Raw genomic sequence first — 21,918 nt, 5'->3', positions numbered from 1 at the left:
GGCGTAAGATCTGGTACGGACCCGAAAAACGGGACAGTAGTTTTTCCGACAAGCCCACGCGACGTGAAGGCGTCCAGAGAAGGACAAGGGAACCAGGTGAAAAATGGCGGTCTCGGTGCCGAAGGTCGTAGCATTGCTTTTGAGAAGCTTGCGAGACTTTGAGGTGATGACGGGCGACATCTCGGGCCTGGGCGGCTAAGTCAATAGCATAGCGAGCGTAACCAGTGCTGGGTGACTGTACTGCGGAAGGTAGCAAGGTGTCAAAAGGCAAGGTGGGGTCGCGGCCATACAAGAGGAAAAATGGTGAAAATCCAGCAGTGTCGTGACGGGACGAGTTGTAACTTCACCGTAACAATATTGAAAAAATCGGCAAGTCTCAAAAAAAGAAAAAGACAGAATCACGACGTTTACAAATTCATTATTAAGCATGCACCAAGATAAGATATCGCAGAGCTGTGAATAGCACCCAGATATTACTATAAAGCGAACAACTTTGGCATCGGAATTTGCAGCTCAGTGAATTTGTTACAGTGTTAACGAAGAGTTTTCAAAAGTCTTCCTCACATATAAGGAGCATATTTCAGAGTGGTGCATCAAAATCAATTTTGTTCCCTTCATACGCCTTATTAGGTTGCGAGCTTCAGCAAGTTTTTGTAAGAAATGAATGGCCTAAATAAAATAATTGCTGCATTCGGCCACCAGATATTAACTTTTTTTTCTTTTAAATACAATTAGCTTCATCTACCTCGGTGGAGCTTCATTGCTAAAAAAACGATCTGTTGTTCCCGTTCATCACGCGTTTCCCGATGTTCGGCTTGTCCCGTGTTTCCACACGATCTCCCCTTCCCCCAACTTAAAGCTTCCTTTTAAGGCATACCTGCGAACTCTTCGGAATTGTTCGTAAAGCTTGTAAATTCGAGCTCATTTTACAATGTTACAAATTTTGCGCCAACCTTATAAAAAATAAATAATCTTGGCGAAAATATTCGCTCGTCAATCTTCGCACTTTTTCTTCAAGGCTTTCTCTGATGATGAAGGGTGCAATAGAGGTACCAGCATGAAGCAAGCTTATTCATACGAGTTGCGGGAGGCAGTCAAAATTAGCAAAAGGTAAAAAAGTCATTATGATATAAAAGTGATGTGTTGCTTCTCGGTCTTCGCAGTTCAGGGTAATATTTAAAGAAACACTTAAACACATGCTGTGGGAGTGCAATGTAATTATAGGAGGCATGGCAGTTACTCCGGAGACCCTGTCGTCGAGGTGGGCCGCCGCTCTGCGCTACTCAGACCTCGGAATCCAAACGTGGGCAGGCCAGCAAGCCCGTGAGGCGGCGTTGAGGCAGCGCCTTGACGTTCCCCCATGGGAGACCTGAGCCCGGGTCGCATTAAACCTTGCCGGACGTACAAGAAAGTTGCATCCATCCATCCACCCTTTGCAGGGGCCACAAAACGCAACTTCGCTAAATACAGTCTTCGAATTAACCGCAATTTTCGTCCTACGGAAACCGTAGTATTGCGATCACGAAAACTTGTCTGTAGTGGGCCAGTCGGTTAAGGATACTAGAATTTTTACGCGAAAACAATAGATAAACAGACTGAAGCGAGTACGCAGCGTCATGTGCGTGCGCGTGTGTGTGTGTGTGTGTGTGTGTGTGTGTGCGTGCGTGCGTGCATGTGTGTGTGTGTGTGAGTGTGTGTGTGCGTGCGTGTGTGCGTGTGTGTGTGTGTGTGCGTGCGTGCGTGCGTGCGTGCGTGCATGTGTGTGTGTGTGTGTGAGTGTGTGTGTGTGCGTGCGTGCGTGTGTGTGTGTGTGTGTGAGAGAGAGTGTGTGTGTGAGTGTGTGCGTGTGTGTGTGTGTGTGTGCGTGTGTGCGTGCATGTGTGTGTGTGTGAGTGTGTGTGTGTGTGTGTGTGAGAGAGAGTGTGTGTGCGAGTGTGTGTGTGTGCGTGCGTGCGTGCGTTTGTGTGTGTGTATGTGTGTGTGTGTGTGCGTTTGTGTGTGTGTGTTTGTGAGTGTGTGTGAGTGTGTGTGTGTGTGTGTGTGTGCGTGTGTGTGTGTGTGCGTGTGTGTGTGTGTGTGCGTGTGTGTGTGTGTGTGTGTGTGTGTGTGTGTTTGTAACGACTGGTCATTGCCTTCGTGTGAGATACGGGGCTCTTCGACACCTGGTGACAAGCATAGTGACACTCATAGGAGGGTCAGGAGGAACAGTTGCAAGCTATGTGTGCCAGTCTAATCCCACCTGCTGCAACACCACCACCACCACCACCATCAGTGTGTACTCGCTTCAGTCTATGCCCAGTATTCTTCCCTACTGTGTAGAATTGCTTAGCAAATTTGATAGCGAACGAATGGCGGTGGCCGTGGCATGTGCATTTTTTCTTTCTTTTTCTTTCTGCGTGAAATTTTCATCTTCCTGGTGAGCTAGTAGAGTGCTCGAGAGATAGTGTTATGCTCGCTAGCGGCGAGGGGACCCCCGAATGAGCTGATCGAGCCAGATAGACGACGACAACGGTGCGGTAAATCCGTCGGAAGTAGGAAAGGAAACTTCGCTTTAGAGGGTGGTCGAGTACATGAATCCTTACTGCACGTCTTCCTCTATTTGTCTCCTTACCTTCTGCGTCTATTGTCCTCAGATGCCGGATAACACTTTGTAAAGCCACAACCTAGACATGCCTTTCATTGATGTCACAGGATACACTCTAAAAACAGTTGCACCCATTGGGGTGTATATTTGCCACACAACGATAATCGTCCTCTGTGTTTCCTTTCTTTAAGGCGGCGAGCCCGGCACTTTCCAGTAACGAATGGCATGCGCGTTATCAGCATGACATAGCATTCCCAACAGGAAAGTAACAAGCGCAGCGTTTTCAAGAAAGGAAATGCGGGCAAGACAGATGATGATTATTGTTGTGTGGCAAATACACACTCCAAAGGGTGCAAACTTTTCTTAGAGTGTACTTCCTTCGCTAACTACGCGGTCGATGCAAGGTCTTCCAAAGGACGCTGCCCACAGCTGTCGACAGTTGGGAGATAAATCGAGGCCAAATCGTGGTGCCCGCTTCGCGAATTGTGTGTGCGACGAATAACAAGGCAACCGAACCCAAACTAACAGAACCGAAGGAATAACGAAAGCACGGGCGCTGCAGGGAAGGGCACCCCGCGAAGCCATCGAGGGCCTCTCGGCCGCCATCGCGGCCCAGCGACGCACCACGGCGGACTCGGGCGCTGCCCGTGCATGCGAGCGGCCGCGGCAACGCACGCACGATAAGCCGCAAAACACTCGAGCCTCCCGATGGCCACTCCAGCGAGATCGGCTGGGGACGCCTGCGACGGCTGATACGCGACTCCGATGCCGAGCGCCCGGTGACAGAAATCCAAGGGTGACTACGTCCGGGCCACTCTCGGCGTTCCTCCTTGTTTCCTTCCTCCTCGAAGAAGAAGAGAGCAGAGAGTAAAGACAGATTGTGAAAATATCGCACAATGAAGCCTCGCAGACAACTTGGAGACTTCTAACGGTGTCATACCTTCCCCTTCCTTCTTCGACCACCATCTAGTCCTTCTTGTCTGCCCTTCTACCCTCCCTTCGGTCGCCATATTGCTTCTTTCGGCGTCAATCACTGATCTTGCCCTTTCAGGCGATTCCTTCATTTGATAGGCTTCTCGCCGAATCGAGTACTCCGTCATGCCCCCCTTCTCGACTACACTTACAATTTTATCTCCAATTTCTTTGATCCCAGCCATCATTTCGGCCTCTTAGCCCCTTCTTCTGGAACCCTCCACCGCGCATCTTGCACCCACGTGAGCAGAACCAAGTCGTTCCTGTGGTATCGCCCAAGACTGGCCGTCGCCTCCTCAACCTATCTCCTTCTCTCGGCAGAGAGTGGGTGAAGGCGGCGTCACCCAGAGGACGGCATATAAGGTCCCGTTTTGGCGCCAGCGCAGAGCATACGCGAACCGTTGTGGCCTCGCCACCGTCGCGTCTCACCAAAACCCTCTTATATCTTTTTCTCTCTCGTAACCTGCCCTATCATTGCTTCACGAAGAGGAGAACCGCAGACCAAGCACCTCGGAGCTGTGGGTGTCGTCAGGGGGGACTCGCTCTTTGTGTGCTTCGGGACGGACGGATGTGACCGTGGCCTGGAGGCAACACTTTCGCCATGAAGCCCGTCATCGTGCTGCTCTGTGCCGCGGCTGCACTAGCAGGTAGGAGGCGACTGCAATGCCCTCAGGCCCGGCTACGCGTTCCAGGCACTCGGTTGCAGTGAACAAACGCTCAAGTTTCGCGCTCGACAATTGCATACGTGACTGTTGCATGTGCGAAAATGCGGTATATATATCGAGAAAATGCCGGTTAAAATTTATAATTTATCACGCATTTCTCAGCAGCGAGCAAAAGGGACAAATTGTCACAATTACTAAATATGCCCTTCAATGAACTGCGTTTCCCTTCAACCACGCTATTCGAAGTGCACAGGAACTGCTAAAATGCATATTTGATTTGGTAACGTGCCTGTCTTACAATGTTCGTGATGAGAGAAAACTTCATTAGCTTCCACTGACTCAATCAGTTTTGTGTACATGTACTGATATCGCAGCAAGCAGTGGGGACACAGGACGTACAGAAAGAAGATCATATATCTGGAATACCATGCAACATGACGATTCCCCCCTAAGCATAATCCACATCTTTGTTCAAGTTAATTATTCGCAAATCTGTGTATTAGGATAATGCAACAAATTTAAACGCTGTTTCACCAGCAGTGCGATGGACATTAACTACACGAGCAACTGATGACGACCTTTTCAGGAATGTAAGGTGCATATTTTCTGAAAGCTGCTTAGTAGAATTATTTTCGCTGTTACACATATTCCTGTATTAAGCATACAAATAATATTGCATTCTGAAGGACGGCTGACTAAAGTAAACGCCATTCATTTAGGCGTAACCAATATACAATATTACATGCTCAACGATAGAGAACGTCAATCATAAATAATATATTTACATGCTGAGTGAAAAGGTAATCGATAAGATTCCGCGCTTACATTGCATTGTTACACCCAAGCTTTAGTTGCAGTCTATCACTATATTATCAGCGCATGGTGTGTTGATAATGCACATGTGTTTGCAAGCACGTTTGTGGGCTCTAAGATCTTATATTAGGTTGCACTTTTGCATGGTTGCTAAACAAGAGCCGGCTGTTCATAGAACAAGTAAATGAAAGCAAATATATTTGACTGCCAACCATAAATGAATCAGTAACGCCTGGGTTTAAAACACACTGTTTAAAAAAGATTTCGTGTCATTTGAGTTTGATACACCACAAGAACAAACAGTAAGCACAACGCTGACTGGGGAATACTCTACTGACTGTGCAGAGATATCCGGTCGCGCTTCAAGTCCCGGAACACAGTTAATAAGCGTTATAGCCAGTACAGAGGAGCTGCGATGGCTGTAGCGAAGTGCGATTACCGTGAGCGTACTCGTTTATTCACGTAATGGAACGTGAAACCTGTCTTCCATTGCCGTCTTCCGACGTCCAGCTAAAACGTGTGATGTGAGCTTATTCTCGCTTTACTCGACCTTAGCAGAAGATGTCTTTCAGCGCATAGATTCTTTGGTTGGTGGCAGCGCTGCATCACATTTCTCCGCCGCCATATATACATATATATATATATATATATATATATATATATATATATATATATATATGTGTGTGTGTGTGTGTGTGTGTGTGTGTGTGTGTGTGTGTGTGTGTGTGTGTGTGTGTGTGTGTGTGTGTGTGTGTGTGTGTGTGTGTGTGTGTGTGTGTGTGTGTGTAGTGACGGAGAAACACGAAGAAGCGCATTTGTGCTTGCAGAAAAGAGGCGACGAACCTTTTGGAAGTAATGCTTGTTTACTTAACGTTTCAGGCTGGTGGTCCAGCCTTCGTGAGCGTGCAGTCACTGTACTGTGACGAAGGCTGATCCACCAGCCGGAAACGTTAAGTAAGCACGTCTTACTTCCAGAAGGTTCGTCTTCTCTTTTTTGCATTTGCTACGTCGGGTCTTGCATGCTGGACTTTAAAGAAACCCCTGTATATATATACTTGCTTTACCACATAATTTGAGCCAAAAATTTAAGCATGAGAGGCACTCCGGACACGAGTTGAGCCCAATGCATAATGTTGGCACTGGCTAGAGTTACACAGGCTATTTTTTTATTTTTTTAACTAACGGATTAGTTATGATTATTTAAAGAAATTTTTAAGTATTGGCTACAGACCCCAAGTCTGATACGACAAGTTGTTAGAGCACCTTGAGAAACCTCTCAATAAATGGTTTCTAACACGATATATTTCACGCGGTCCCTTTTTTGCGCGTTCCAAAGAGAGCCCGCCAAATGTGAAAAAAATACCAGGTGACTGGGCGCTTGCGCACTGTTATTCTGCTGCTCTCGAGCATGCGATGGATGAACAAAGTCGGCTGGGGTGAGACTGGCCTGCGGCGGGGCATTTGCACCGTCATGCGATAAGAGCCGCTATGCCCAGATACCTGCACCAGGCATAACGCCCTGTCGCGGGCCAGCCTTGCCTGCAGCCGACCTTGTTCGTCCATGGCACGCTGCAGAAACTTGTAAAAGAGACCTTGTATGGTCTCCTTTACACGTTTATATAAACATCTTTCTCACATCTGTCTACTGTGCTTGTAGAGACTAAGCGAAATTAACTGGTGTCAGCGGTCGTTGACCACACTGATGAAGTACGCCTGACAGACGTAGGCCCGTATGCGCCCCTTTTCAGTATGAGCTTGAGTATTGCTGCATTTGCAAAGACTAATTTTGTGTAGGTTTATGTTATAGCCGCATTCAAATGATGGTCAAATCCCCAGCCTTGGACAAAAACTTCTCGAGTATTTCCTGGCGCCCTTAGTGACCCTCATAACCTTGAGAGCTGAAAGGCACGGTCATTTGTAAGCGCAAAACCCCGAACGTGGCGTAGACGTGTCCACCAGCAACCACGGACGTATGTCGGCGCGGTTGTCCGGTATTGTGTGACCTACAGGCTCCAGAAATTGCGCTTTCATGGCGTTAAACAGGGGGCTGCAAAACCTCTCGCTGACTTCGGTAATTGTTTGCGTGCATGCTTGCAGCGCAAACTTCAAACTCGTGCACAAACACACAGACAAGGAAACGAGTGCATGGGACCAGCGCTCGTCCAGTTCGCCTCTCTCTCGGTGTTTGCGTTTCACGTTAACATGAATGTGACCTCCAGTCGCCGACTAGACCGCGTTTGTCAAGTCCCGATGCATTTGACGTAACACTAGAGATACTCTAGTGGCCTTGCTTGGCTATGGTTCTCGCCGATCCATTGGTCCACTCAAACTCCACTCAACCGCTCAAGCACAACAATCAGAGCTGGCTATCATATTCCAACACCACGGGACGCAGTGCCTCGAGTGCGATATACCGCGATCGACCGACACAAAGACAAGGACTAGGAGCGTGGCCGGTTTAGGGCTAAGACGACGTCAAAGAAAGCATGGCAAAGCTAAAATAGTCTATTTTAACTAGGCACAGGTGGCAGCTTGGGTAAGACACGCGGGAGTTTTGTTTTCTTTCAATTCTTCATTCGAACGCGAGAAAAATAGGACGATGGCGTGACATCGACGAGCACCGAGTTCCAACAAAATGTTATTGGCATTTGTTTCATGTTGACGCCCACACGTGTCTGTCCTGTCCCTTGGCTCTCTTTTGTTGTATGTTGTTATTAAATACATATAAGGATGTTCTGGTGCCGATAAGTGGCGCCGACTACTCCTCTTCTGAGACACAATGAAGTGGAAGCTTGGGCGAGTTGGTGATTCAATATCGACATGTCTGCACAGCGCCAAAGACGAGGACAGGAGAAAGGACACAACACATGCGCCGACTTCAACTATGCTTTTCTTTGCGAAATCGCCACAAGTCTAGACTTTAGACGGGACCAAAAGTAATAAAACATTTGTGCGATGTCACACATCTCATGAACCCCTATCGCATCACAGCCAGATACTTGATTTCGTTTTCGGTGAGCGCAATAGATGGCATGCTGATACAAAGGCTACCCAGCCGCTGTATCTTGTCAGCCTCTGTAATTTCACGGATAAGCTGTTCATGGTGTTTGGGAATTATGACGCACTTTTTGATTTGAAATTAAGGCACATAAGGGCCGTCTCTGCAGTGAATGCCGAGAGGACCTCGCATGGCTGTGGGAACACGGTAGAAGTGCTCCTCCAATCACTCATGTTAAATGAGAGATTTCAAGCGTTTCAGTCTTTAAAGCGGTCGCATGCCGACGCCAATCTGCCGAAGCGAGGGGCAACAAAGTTGCACTGCCCTCGGTGGCGTCCAGGCGTCGGTCCTCGAGCGTTGACCTTCGCCCCCGGCGGCGCTTTCTCCCGGGGCAGCTGCGTAGTCTGGTTGTCAGCCGCCGTTTGTGACGGCGTAGTGTTTCAAAACAGTCGCAACGCCTTTGAGCCCGCTCTGACACCACGGTCTCACTTTTGCTCGCCGCCGGTCTCGCGTTTCGAGGCGAAATGGAAAGCAGCCGTGGGTGTCGCATTTAACTTCGCGTTTCTGCACTTTAGATTAGCGGCTGCGTCCGCCTCCGCTTGTGCCGTTCCGGTCGCCGATTGACCACGCCTGAAGAAAGCCGACGTAAATCACTCGCGGCCTTTCAAAATGTTCTCGATCGCGCCGCTTTAGAGCACGCCCAGTGTGAAGATACAGGTGACTTGTAACGACTTGTCGCCAGCGCACACGCAATAAAGCTGGGGCATTTTTGCTGAAGCGCGCAAGGTCAGAACAGGCCATACCTTTCCCGTGGCCACGTCAATACGAAAAATGGCTACATGATAAACATAATTACTATTCATAAAGCGAAGATCAACATGTTATGTGCGGTTATTTTTTTGGTAAGCCTATTTTCATTTCATTTTACACTGAAGCAGCAGCCAGTAGTGAGTACTTCCCTGGGGCTCGGTACGCGTATGCTTCTATTCGTCCCTGTGTACTGACCTGTACGACGGTGCCACTGTATCTGGCCCAAATTCATTGGCAGCCTCAGCACAACGGTGTTACCCGTGCTTTAGTTCACACAGTGGTTTTATTGCTACAAGTGAGCGTACATTCCGCGGTGGCTGTGCTATGCTCTAAATGATTACCTAAATAAATTATAGATCGCGCACCATAGACCACGAACCGGGATAATGCAACGAATATTGCAATGGAATAGAAATGAACACTGGACGAATTGGCAATTATTGAACCGCAGCGGGCGCAGTAACTACAAAGGGCAGGGTGAGCAAACAAGTGCTCACTCTGCCTCTGACAGTCTCTTCTTGCACGCTGTGCTGCAACAAGGATTCCATTCCAATGCCCCTTCATTTGAGCATTGCGCCACCTGTGCTACACGGTAATATTTTCTTCATATGGAACCGAAAATGATAAATACATACGAAGGAGTCTATTCTTTATATTTTTAGTTACAACCATATGCAAAAAACGCACAGTGAAGCCAGAGAAAGCATTATGGAAATTGTTTGCTAGGTTTAATCTCAATGTGTGAATGATAAGGTAAATGGTATTGAAAGTGGATGAAGAGATAACCAGCTGCAGGTGAAAGCCGAACCCGATACCTGCGCATAACGCGTGCGCTTCTTTATAGATTAAGCTGGCCATCCTCCCATCCACTTTGCGTGTGGGCACAAGTTTAGCCGCTGGAGCGTTAGCCGGCGCCACTCGCGTTCATGGCGGCGTGTTTAGAACACTCCTTCAACCGCCGGCGAGTCACGCACATAGACGCTCGTACGCTACCTGGCGGCATCGAGACTTCAGTCACGTCCTGTCTTGTCTACACCTGCGTCCACGTTCTTTTTCTTTCCACTGTACGGCCATATCACGAAGCCGTGCAAACTCACCCGCCCCTTCTGCACTTCTAGTTCTCAACACTGCCAATGAGCATTAGCTCAACATGAAGCAAAAGCCATCACTTGCCGCAGAGGCTATAGGAAATCGATAGCAATCTATAGAAATCGACTGGAAGACAGAAAAAACCGATAGGAAGTTATAAATGTAAAAACGGGAAAACAAACGAACGGGATGGCTCAATGTCTGCACGTGTCGGCTATGGCGCAGGACCAACCGTCTCTCGCATGGCCGTCCTTTACTGCCTCACTGTGCTCCACTTGAGATTGTGCTGAGCCCAGTGACAACAAAATGCCAGTCTTGCTGCATGCTTCTCATTGGTCCAGATCGCGGTCACGTGGCTGCGTCCTCGAGGCACGTGGAACGGATGCGGCTTTCCCGAGGAACACGCGCAGCCTGATCTCGGGCCCGTCGGTCATCTAATCTCCCTTTCTGCTATTTGGAGAACCACCCAATCACATCCACGCCAGCGTTTCGTCTATCGGTGCTGCGTGTTCGCAAGATTCTTATCTCTTGCGCCACGCGTGCAGCAGCGATTCGCCTTCCAGGGGACTCGCCTTCTGGAATCTGTACGTGCGCGGTTCATGACGTCAGTAGACGTAAGGAGACCCGTAATGTCTAGGCTGTTTCTCGCCAACGGTTTTCCCGGGGTGTGTAACGGGGTTTTTCGAGCAGCTGCATGTGGCTTACGTTCCTTGCGTCCGCTCTATCTTGTAGTCCACGAAGAGAGAAACGAAGATTTCATTTCATATTCAAGTGCGTAACTCTACTTGGGAATGGCGCGTCAATGCGTTTAATTTCAAATGCATCGCTTCTAGCATCAAAGCGTGCAGTGTTTAGGCAGCACAGCCGTGTCAAAGTCAAAGCACGTAGAGCAGCGATAACAGAATCGTTTGCTGGAATCCCACTTTGGATGCTGCGCAGCCGAATGGAGAGTCCGAAGCTAACACGCGGTCTTCAAGTTAATTTCCCATTTATGCTCTCAGTACTTGTCGCTGGGCTGGTTAGTTCATCTTATAACACAATGTTAAGACACAACCGAAGGCGGAAAAAGCAGTTCACGACAGGAAGTAGCGCCTCTGCCTTACGGCGGTTAGTTCTTACTTTTTTTTTCTTCCAGCGGGAACGTTCCGAACAATCACGTGAATGTTGGCTGCTTAAAGTGATCGTCTGTTATGAGCAAACCCACTTGAAGCTTGACGCTCGTTCAACCACGCGTATTCTTTTTCCGCGTCTGTTTTGTCGCCGTCAATTTCCTGAAGTGTGCCTCCCCAAAACAACCGTGGCGTTCGACTGTACTTGACTGTCTGCAGCGTTGAGCATGTTGGGCACGCAGATTAACATACAGTCAAAACAAGAAGCGCTCCGTTGTTGTCCGTCCTCTTTGAAGTGTCCTCTCCGCGACAGACAACTGAAACCGAGATTCCACTTTGAAACGCGCACGTTCGCTACACCGGCTTCCAAAGTGCGTCGATGAAAACCACGAGGGGTTCTGCTGCGGCGCAGAAGCCGTCCCAGCAGCGTACACGTATTTTGTCTCCAAGCTCGGCGGCGCTCAGAATCGGAGCGCGCCAACAAACACTCCAAAGGAGCAGCGCCTAGCAGATTGTGGCCGGAAAGCATTCACCGATCGGAACGGCTGGGTGACTCTTCTGAACACGAAGCCACGATAATCTTCGGAGCTAAAGGTCACCCAGGGTCGTGGTCTTCATCGGCGGACTACAGAAGATGCCCACGAGACAGAGGAAGGAAGGGGGGGGGGGGGGCTGTTTGTGGTCAACAGTCGCTTATCGACGACGCCAGCTAGCGCTGTGCTAAGGGAACAAAACTCGAGAGGAGAAGACAACGAGGGCCCCGTCCGCTTGGCGCAAAAGAACCTCGCTAACAACTCTGGAGTGGTGGCCAGAGAATAACCAAATATTACTGTTGCCGGCGACACCTCTTCTGCACTTACAGAAAGAGTGGACGGAATGTGTGAACAGTGTGAAATAAATCTGGGGAAACCGACAGAAAAGGACTAGCAGAAACGTCATGGCGTCTCCATAATTCTGTACACCGTATTTTTCCGCGCTTTCTGGGCTTACGCATTTCTGCTTGTTATGATACAGTTCTGTCCGGCGGCATTGTTGCAATAGTCCTGCAATTGTTCGCTGATAAGGCAAAACTATTTTTTAAGATGCACGTACACCACGGCTTCCAATGAATGCTTGCGCATGACACAACTAAATAGCATTGCGCAATACCTTGCATTACACGAATGAAATAACATCCAATAGCATTGCAACGAAGTTTTAATCAACTTCACTACGGTTGAGTCGGTATCACATCAATTGCTAAGGAGCATGGGTTATACCGTTAGCAATATATTTTCTATCTTCAGTGCTAACAAGTTAACACCAAGAGGGATGCCTAACTGCAAAAAAAAAAATGCCGGAAGAAACAGGCATCGGCTATTAAAGCGTGGCGAGGCATTGCGACATACAACTTTCTTCCACAGATAGAGCGATGTGCCCTTTTAGTCAACGTAGTGCATGCTGTGCCATTTAACTAGCTAACAAGAAGCACAAATACGTCTGCTGATACAAGCGCCTTCAGCCATCAGCTGGCGACAGCAACTGATAACCATGACACGCGAACGAAGCGACGATACCGGGAGAAAGACGTCTAAACTATTGATTTCAGGTGGGAAATCAGTTGACATTCGTGGACAACAGACAAATGATGTCTGTACTCTGGTGATGCTTTGTCCTCTTCCGTCCTTAAGCACGGGGATTAAATTACTGGGACCAGTACGCTCCATTAGATGATGTTTTCCTAAAGGGAAGATACCGCAAGAGCTCCTTCCTAAATGCATTCAAACTAATCAATCGTTTTTCTAAGCATCTAATGCAAATAATTTGATGACTGATGCTACATATAAAGAAAAAGGATGAAGTCCCGCGATTTTCAGATGCAGGTTTTTTTATCTAGCTTGTCAACATATTTTCGGAATTTATTGGATATTGCAATATATTCACTAAAATGAAGCACCAGGTTTACGTACTTTGCAACTTAGCAACAAAGACTGCTATAACAAGTGAGCCAATAGCAACCATTTACGTGTAAAGAGGAGAAAAATTTACGAAATAAATGCAGTCCTCAGGTTGCACAATAATATGTGAGTGCGATTTTCGCATAGTCCTCGTAAAAATTAAACAGTTTCAGTTCAGATTTAAGTTCATGCGTCAAATGCCTACACCGGGAAAGCTGGTTTCGGTACCGAGTTGTGAATTTGGGGACTCTGCGCTTCTATGGTTATTTTTTCGTTTGCTTACGAACCAACGGCAATTTTCGTAAGAATTTGCTGCCCTAAATAATTTGCTCCTTTTACATGCGTTATAACCCAGCATGGTACCACAAATGCAAAAAAAAGTTATTCAAGAAGGTTGAGCAGCTGTCCAGTGTGGACGTTTTTGCATTTTACATATATTTCGATAGCGAAATCGTATTTGGCCCCGAGCTGCAGTTTGCTTTCAGGAGAGCCAACACCACCAATTTCCAGAAAACGCTGAATGAGTCACAAGCTGCTTACGGTAGTACATCGGGCATGTTTGGCGTGCTTGTTTTTCTCGAGCAGCGTGCGCAGTTATCGCGAGGAGGTCAGGATTAGCAAAATAACTAAACATAGCGCGTGTGAAAAAATTCGAATTTGCGCTGCAGCTTGCTAAAAAAAGTTATTCAGCGCAACCTGATGAACACCGAGCCACTTTACAAAACAGGTTGAAACAGTGAGAGAGGCACGCTATTCTTGGAACGAAGATATTTGGTGCATGGTCGGTGCTGTGCTACAAGGCAGGCATCTGTCTTGCCGGCCATGAATACGGGGCATTGTTGCTGACAACAGCCTTCTAACTTATTTGTTTCACGTTTATTTTGTTTATTGGTTACGTTGGAACACCGCCTTTAGCAAGAGCTTGACGCCGTGGGGTAACACCTTGCAATCGTTTTCGCGTGCACAAGGGGTTCCAGTCTACATTCTTATAAAGATAATGCATGTTGCACAAGTTAGCCTATTAAATTCACTTACCTTCTTGCGTAGCGTTAATAAGTTTGTTAGCCGCAGTATGGAGCGACGTTTTTTAGCCCTATTGTTGGTTTCAAAACTATTGCGCTATAGCACTTATTTCCTCTTCATGTTGTGAGATAGACGGCACTAATGGATGTCTTTTCACTGGCTCCCCAAAAGAGTAACAACAATATCCATAAATCTTTCGTTATTTTGTCTCTTCTTTCTATCTTCTTTTCTTTCTTAGTTCTTTTTTGTGTGCGCTTATAAGAATTCGAGACATGGCGCTTATACACTGCTTCTCTGTAGCGCAACCTTATTTGGCTTGCACATTTTCTTCTTGTGAACAATTTAGTTCTCAAAAAATCCTCATTGCAATTTAGTGACCGACAGATAATTCAAGGAAAAACATTTCTTTCTTCTCTCTTTTCAGGTCCTGTTGAACGCAGTAAAACCTGCTCGAGGCATTGCACGGGTAAGAATCCTCTCTTGGCCTCTTCGGCAACATTTCGGCACAACAGTGCTTCGTATAAATTTTCTGAACCACTTGGCTACGAGCTGAAAGTTTTGTGAGATCGTTAATATCATTTCTTTACAAATCCAACTTCGTGCGAGGAAGTGAAATGAGTAGAAAAAGGGCTTTCCGCTGACGCCTTTACACAAGTCGCTGCTACTTCAAGCAGTATGTTCAATTTTGTTATAACTTCAAAACATGAATATAATTTACCAGTGTACATGCGTTGTTGATAACGCCTAATATCCGAAATTGTGACCTAGGGTGCTATAACGTAAAGCTATTCCAGACCTTTCTATTCCAATTCTGCAACAAGCCCTCCGCTATTGGTCAAAAAAATTTTTGGACCACCCCCACTTCGCCTGTCTGTCACGCGACGTCACGAAAACCGCGATAGCTCTCCATCTGATATGACGTGTCCACACTGATTATGCATGATTGAACCTGATTAGACGCCTTTCTGCCATTATCTCTCGGCTATTGGTCAAAAGTTTTCGAGCTGCACCCACTGCACCTGCCTGTCAAGCGACGTCACAAAACCGCGAAAACTCACCGCGTCAACGTGACGTGTACACGTTAGAGATGCAATAATATGCCGAACAAAACTGAATTTTCTTCTGAATAGCGGCAGGTGGCCCCGTTCCGAAAGGAATGAAAGATGACTGCCACCGATCGCTCAGGCACTGGCTACTCGCACCTGCTGGAGAGCATGGGTTTATTTGCGTGTAATAAAGCTTTCTGTGTGGCCGTGTAAAATTTTCGAGCACTTTCGGCCCATTTACGACCTCGTTCTGGCAACGCTTCTTTGCTGAGGATCCGTTCTAGCGTCATTCTTAAGCTTCCGTTGCATGTCGCCGGGATTGTGGAAGAGCCAACGCAAAGCTAAGAGAAAGCGGACCAATCGTAGACGCCGGCACGACCCTCTTCATCCGGTAATCATATTTAAATACACTGACTCGGCCCCATCGAATCCCTCTCCACTCGAGTGTGCTCCTCGCCTCTTGTCAGCCAGTTAGATAAGACAAGCCACTCAGTGTAAGCAATATTATTCGTTCTTCAAGAAAACAAAAGGGACCTCCTATGAACGAGGAGGCCGTTTGATTGGTCTGTTCAGACAACCCTGTGGGTCAGCGCGCGATGCTTGCGTCAGCAGTTACGCAAATCTGACATCAGGGGTGCGATCTTGTACGCGTTCCAAACTCGAACGGAGGCGGTCCGTTCTTTCCGTCGCGAAATTGGCGGTCCGTTCCGTTGCGCTCGTCCGATAGCAGACAACACGGAATGATTGACAGCAGATATCACTTCACAATTGACGTCATGGCGTTCGACACCGTTCAAACTGACCAAGCGTGTGCGGCTCGGTAGAACGGACCGCCTCCGTTCTATTTTGGAACGCGTACAAGATCGCACCCCAGGAGATGGGAATAAAAACATATTGGAATAGTTTTACTTTATAGGGCTCCTAGTATAACCACTAAGAAAGTAAAGTTGGCGATTTATGATAAAAAACGTTGTGGTCCACCTCAATGTAACATAACGCTACAAAGCCAACCTAACACATATTTCTCAGAAAGAAAGTGGCCGGACAACCATTTTCTTTTTCAACCACCTTCCTCCACCTCGCTAGTTTGCGCAGTATTGATTTCGCGTATTCAGTTTGCAGTTTGCTTACACTGTCTATAATCTTTGAAAACCGCAGAAAGCCGCAAGTTTTCCTACCAACCAAGCACGACCTACGTCTACGACTATGCGTCGACAACTGAAACCGCAGTCCAAGGCACGACCTCTCAGAAAGTGGCCGTGCATATAAAGTGCCAGGTCGAAATTGAACCCTTGGGATCGTGCGACTTCTTGCTTCAGGTGAGCGACATTTAAAGCCACGCTCAGCTGTAGAAATATAACGCGGCCCGTGTTCACACAAAAAGTGCTTATGCTAGAACTATTCCTAGCAGAAAATGTCAACTGGTTGCGACGTTCTCCATATTATTAGTAAAAGCAAAATGGCGATTCTGGCTTGTTGCCCGATATTCGTGCTGAATTTTCTTTGAAGCGCGAGAGGCAAGTAGGTTAAACGAAGACAAGCACGTTAAAATCAAGAAAGTGACAGGGCAAACTCTGGTCGTCGCATTCTAGTTCATTGCGTATACTTCTCTCTGTTGTTCCTTTTCAAACTGCATTAAGCATTAATGAAGGCGACGCACAGCTTGCACGAAAGAGAAGCTTCGCGAATGAGGCCTTTGGGCTCGTATTCACTGGAAGCACTTACAATAAAATCCTTCTTTAGAGGAAATTTCAGCCAATCTTGATACTGAACGCACTAACAGCGAAAGCTTCCGGTCAACCGCAAGGAGCACTTATGAACAAAAAGTTTTCTGAATTCTGCCTTTATATTTGGGCCAAGCAGAACACGTGCTAATTTCCAACAGGATTTTATGCCTGGGAACAACTATTTCTACATGTCACCGGCCACACTTTTTGTGCTCTGTCTCGACCATCTATTTTTCGGAATCCAGCCTTTAGGCATAAAAAATATGTAATTATTGATTTCCAAACATAGTGACATATTTATTGCGCAGTTGCGCGAGGAATATCTCAATACTTGCATACTAAGAATCCCAAGTTGTCGCGATGGTGTACTGTATCACAGTTAGTTTTATTGCATTCATCTAACGGCTTCACGAAAGCTTCGTTTCATATCTCGATTCCAACATGTGCAATTGGATCTGCACATCTTTTCGGTTTCTTACGATAACCGCGATGGACTCGGGCGCAGATCCGGGGCACCACCCTGGAGGAGGAAGACCCCACGCGGCCTGGACAGCGGAGACCCTCGCCGAACCTGGCCGAGCTCAGGGATGCCCTGGAGCGGCAGCCGCTTCGCTTCTCGTACCAGGATGGCCGCGTGGACAACCTGTGTCCTGCGCAGGGCGAGACTCCGCGGGCTCTGAACATCAAGAAGGCCATCCTCTCCTTGCTCCAGAACAGCATGAAGGAGCTGGAAGTGAGCGAAGACGTGAACGAGGTGAGCTCCGTACCAGGGAGAGAGAGAGAAGGGATAAGGGAAAGTACGAGGGTTTGATCGGGCTATCTGAGGCTGGCCGAGGGGTCCGGCGGGCTGCCTGCACTGGGAAAAGGGGAACTAAATGAGCAGTAGAAACAGTGAAGGAAGTGTTCCCAGCATGCGCCTAAACATCACCTGAAGCGTTCATGGTTCATTCCTTAACAAGCATATGGGCTGGTATCTAACAAGACTGAACTTTCACAGGCAGATGGAAGCTTGAAGTGATTTGAAGTGGTTGAAACATGGAGTGTCGCCGAAGCGGACATTTTCACAAGGTGCCCTGTCTTCACCAGGGCGGCTTCCATAGCCGAAATGTTGGCTGCGGTAACTTTTGTTGTTTCAAGCGCTGCAGATCACATAGGCTGGTGCCACGATTAAGTTTCGCTTTACAACCCAAAGGCACCAGAGCACGCTTCGGGGGTTTCATCTTCTCTATACGGTCTGTCATATAACTTGCCTAAAGCCAATCGATAAAAGCCCTGTGATCTTTGCGTGATTGACAGTTGCCGAATAGTTGGTTTAACATCTCTCCTATGCGGCATATGCCCATCACTCCAAGTATGAATGAATAGGCGCTCGTAAAGGAGACGCCCACTCGCAGACGACAGAGTGAAGTTTTCTCACGTCGGGTAAGATCGGGTAGAAGTTGCGATTCTACATGTAGGTCCATGGCATGTGGAGTTTATTGAAAACTTAAGGCGGTAGAGATACACAGAAGGCAGAATGTCCCCCCCCCCCTTCTCTTCAAACAGTCATAGCACTTAACAGTTTCCAAGTAGAGAAAGTTGGTATTCGTTAGTCAACTACGCTGTATTCCACTTCCTCAATTGCTTACGGCTTCACAGGTTCATTTCCAACTGTCAGTTCCGTATGTTCTCAGCCAAGATTTCTTTTTCTGGGGGGATGTGAGTGGGTCCTCTGTTTCGTTCTTTTGTTGTTGTTTTTTGTCATTCGCAGCCAGGTAGTGCTTGAAAGAGTTGTGCCACAAAACAGCAAGGAAGAACTCAGGAGGGGAAATTTGTAGGCCTTCCTACTTGAAGCCCGAGCTTGCTGCCCGAGTAGGAAAACATACCGGAGCGATTATGTGCCACAAATGGGGCATGTGTGCTGACAAAAAGAAAGCCCGGAAACGTCTCGTCAAATCGTAATGGCAATCCAAGTGAGGTTCTCAGGGAGGGTCCACCTTCCATAAGCATTGCGATTCAACGAAGATGGAATGCTTAACTGATCAGTAGTCGAGATAAGTAAGCGACATTCAGAGAATTGGGGGAAGAAACGCCGGAAAGATAATGGCAGAGCCGCAGTCACCATAAGAATGGTACAATACAGCGATGGAAGTTTTCAATGCTAAAGTAGATCGAGATCAGATAAGCAAAAGGCTCCATAGCGATATATTTAGTAAAGCCTCACTAAATCAAGCAGGCTCGCGGAATACTTGTCCCTGCCCCGATTAAAGAGATGCCAATAAACACCATCATCATCCTCACCACCACTTCGATTTAAACGGGATCTCATTAAACATTATCGGCAAAATCACTTTATGCCTTTCAGCAAAATCCCTATTGGGTCTTCCAATAAAAATTTTGGCAATTGGGAGTTATAGCTCGAGTCCCGTACACCATCCTTGAGGCCCGTGAGTGCATCGCGCACCCCACGAAATGAAGTACCAACTCGAATTTCAGTTCTTTGGCTTACGCCTAAATATTTTTTTTTCAGCTGTGCTTACCGGGAGAATTTCAAGATTGCGGAAAACAGGTTATCTGGAGTAGATATGCAAGTGCCGTGTTGCGCCTTCTTAACAAATTAGCTCGGCCCCGCACAAGCTTTTTGAAGTTAAACTTCAAGGTCACAGTTTCTTAGTTCTCTATCATGATTTGGCAGTGGCTGTTCTTACGAGCAGTCCTTGTTCGGGAGGGGCTTGGGCATTCAAGCTGCGCTAAACCAAAAATGACCAAGGTCATGAGAAGCGATTTCCCCTTCTACCAGTAAGTGTGGCCTAATTTTACGAATCTCGACATACTCGTCAGGAAAACGGGTTTTTAGAGGTGTTTTATTCAATTGAAAACTACACACAAGAACATTAGCGGCCCAGTTTCATATAGTGAGTAAACAGGGTCAAGTGCGTGGTACACAGAAGTTATAACCCGCAAAATGTTTTTTACAATTACGCGTTTTCATGCGTTTTTAACAGTGCAGGAACTACTCAGATAACGGGAATTTTCTTAGCAATCTAGAAATGCGAGCCTTCAAGCTTTAGGATTCGAAAAGTTCAAGTATTAACCAATGAAACATCTTGCTTCTTATGCATAACATGCATTGCTTAATAAAGCATACTGAGGACTAAACTCACAGCTTGAGTTTCCGCGCACAGTGTGTCGGCACTAAGTAGTATTCAAAGCGCGGTAGTGTGACATAAAGGAATGCATGATTAGAGGTACAGCGTGGCGACAACACAGGCCTTACAGACAAAGTCAACGCTTTTAACATATACACTCCTGCTCCCGCTCTGTAGGTAAAAATACGCATCACAATGGAGGCCGACTTCGGGCACTTTTGGTTTCAACCGACCCCTTTTTTTCCTATTCTTTTACCCAGCTCGACATCGCTGGAAGGTGTCCCACGATCTACGAGACGCTCCCGAAAGGCTGGTCCTCGACGAGCGTACGCCGGATCAAGGACCTCTCTCAGTGCAAGGACCGCGAGAGCACCGTCACTGCTTTGCAGGCTTCGTCAGTGGACGACGTGAGGACTTCACCCTTGCTGCACTCTCGCGTAGTCTGGCAAAGACTTGGGGCGTTGATTGAGGAGTAGTGTTCAGCTGCCAGTATCTGCAATGAGCTTAGCGTCACGAATTCCACGTAAGACAGTTTTACGAAATAAACATTGACAACCAGGAGCACACACTTTTGGGCTAGTTGGCTTGATAGAGTTACGGAGATAGTAGGGCTTAAGTGACGTCGGCAAGGAAGAACGACAAGGATGTGCGCTGCCGTTCTTCCTTGTCCGCGCCACTTAAGCGTTGCGGTCCCCGCAAACAATGACGAGTTCTTCTTTTGTGCCCGGGTTGTCGCGCATTGTCAAGCCGAGACGCGAACTTATTATCATTACGTTTACATATATAAAACAGACCTAAGAGAGACAGAGAGAGAGAGCTAGCAGGCAACTGCCACCATGAAGGGCTCAGCGCCTGCCGTTTCAAGCAGAAAGAAAAGTATACATAGAAAATGAATCGTGAGTGATTTGGGAGGGGTATGGTGTGTGAAAGAGAGAATAAAATAAAGAGTTGAAGAACAATACAGAAATAAAATATGCATGTGTGTCACGCACTAATCAGGCGGAATTGCGCGTTGTACGAGTGATACGAAAGCAAAATATCAGAATGAGAATGGCAGGCTACAATCGGCAGTGTAGATTTCACGCCTTCAAAAGTGAAAGAAGGGTATGCGTGATCGATCACGTTTGGACGCTCGATCAGGGAGAAATATAATGTCATCCATTGTAGGCACGCGGTAAGCTAAGTGACAGTAAGCAACAAACAGACAGCGCGCTCAAGAAGCTGGTATAGGTCACAGCAATAATATGCTGATATGTTAATGCAAGAATATCCACCTTTTTTTCTGGCAATGCCTGGACGCCTCTTCTAGCTTATAACATGGTGCAGTGCGTCGCTGTTACAGAAGCCTATATCTGCCGGCCTAACAGACTGCCGCGCTCTCCCGCAGAACCTGAGGTCAGCACCCGTGGTCAAGGGTCGCCAGGAGTGCAAGCAAGTCTTCCAGAATGGCCTCGTCGACAGCGTCGAGTGCAAGGAGTCGCACGTGGTGCGCCCCTTCTCCAAGAGCGAGAACGGCGCCCGCACTGACGTCACCCAGGGGCTCAACCTGCGCAGCCAGCGGAGGGCGCAGGGACGCCGGCCAGGTGAGCCCGCCGGGGAACACTTCCGTTTGGGCCGGTTGGCGGGACGCAGGGCAAGCTCAACCAGTTCAAATATATGAGGGCGCAAGATTGCGTCCTGTGAATAACTTGTTTTCAATATGATTGTGCCCCTTCATGTGTATGCGTGTTTCTTGTGTCCTCGTTTATTTGTGCTGGTTTAATTTGGAGCCAGCAAACTCTATCGAGGGAATAGCGTTGGCTACATACAGTGCTGCACACCAGGGTAACCCAAGAGAGTATCCAATCCGATCGTTCAACCACCGTAACGCTGAGCGTGAGGCACTAACGAAGCAAGTCTATTGACAAACTATCGAGACAGAAAAAAAGTATACAACTAAGCTCAAAACGAATCCGAACTAAAATCCGGGTGAAGTATTTGTGCATTGTGAGGAGTGCGCAAATTTTGCTTGATCTAG

The 21,918-nt window shown here is 47.4% G+C and overlaps 1 protein-coding gene across 1 annotated transcript in view; it reads left to right on the top strand.

Annotated features, from left to right (window-relative positions):
* The first annotated feature begins 3,943 nt into the window (after window positions 1–3,943).
* LOC135911247 (uncharacterized) overlaps window positions 3,944–21,918 on the top strand; it is a 71,772-nt gene continuing 53,797 nt past the window's right edge. Inside the window, exons 1-6 of the mRNA XM_065443440.2 lie at window positions 3,944–4,203; window positions 14,425–14,466; window positions 16,205–16,365; window positions 17,279–17,527; window positions 20,162–20,308; window positions 21,289–21,484. Coding sequence (XP_065299512.1) covers window positions 4,158–4,203; window positions 14,425–14,466; window positions 16,205–16,365; window positions 17,279–17,527; window positions 20,162–20,308; window positions 21,289–21,484 — 841 coding nt within the window. The 5' untranslated portion in view covers window positions 3,944–4,157. The remainder of the gene's footprint in view (window positions 4,204–14,424; window positions 14,467–16,204; window positions 16,366–17,278; window positions 17,528–20,161; window positions 20,309–21,288; window positions 21,485–21,918) is intronic.

This window comes from Dermacentor albipictus, chromosome 9 (genome assembly GCF_038994185.2).
Source record: "Dermacentor albipictus isolate Rhodes 1998 colony chromosome 9, USDA_Dalb.pri_finalv2, whole genome shotgun sequence".
NCBI lineage: Eukaryota > Metazoa > Arthropoda > Arachnida > Ixodida > Ixodidae > Dermacentor > Dermacentor albipictus.
This window is presented reverse-complemented; position numbering and strand designations above follow the sequence as displayed.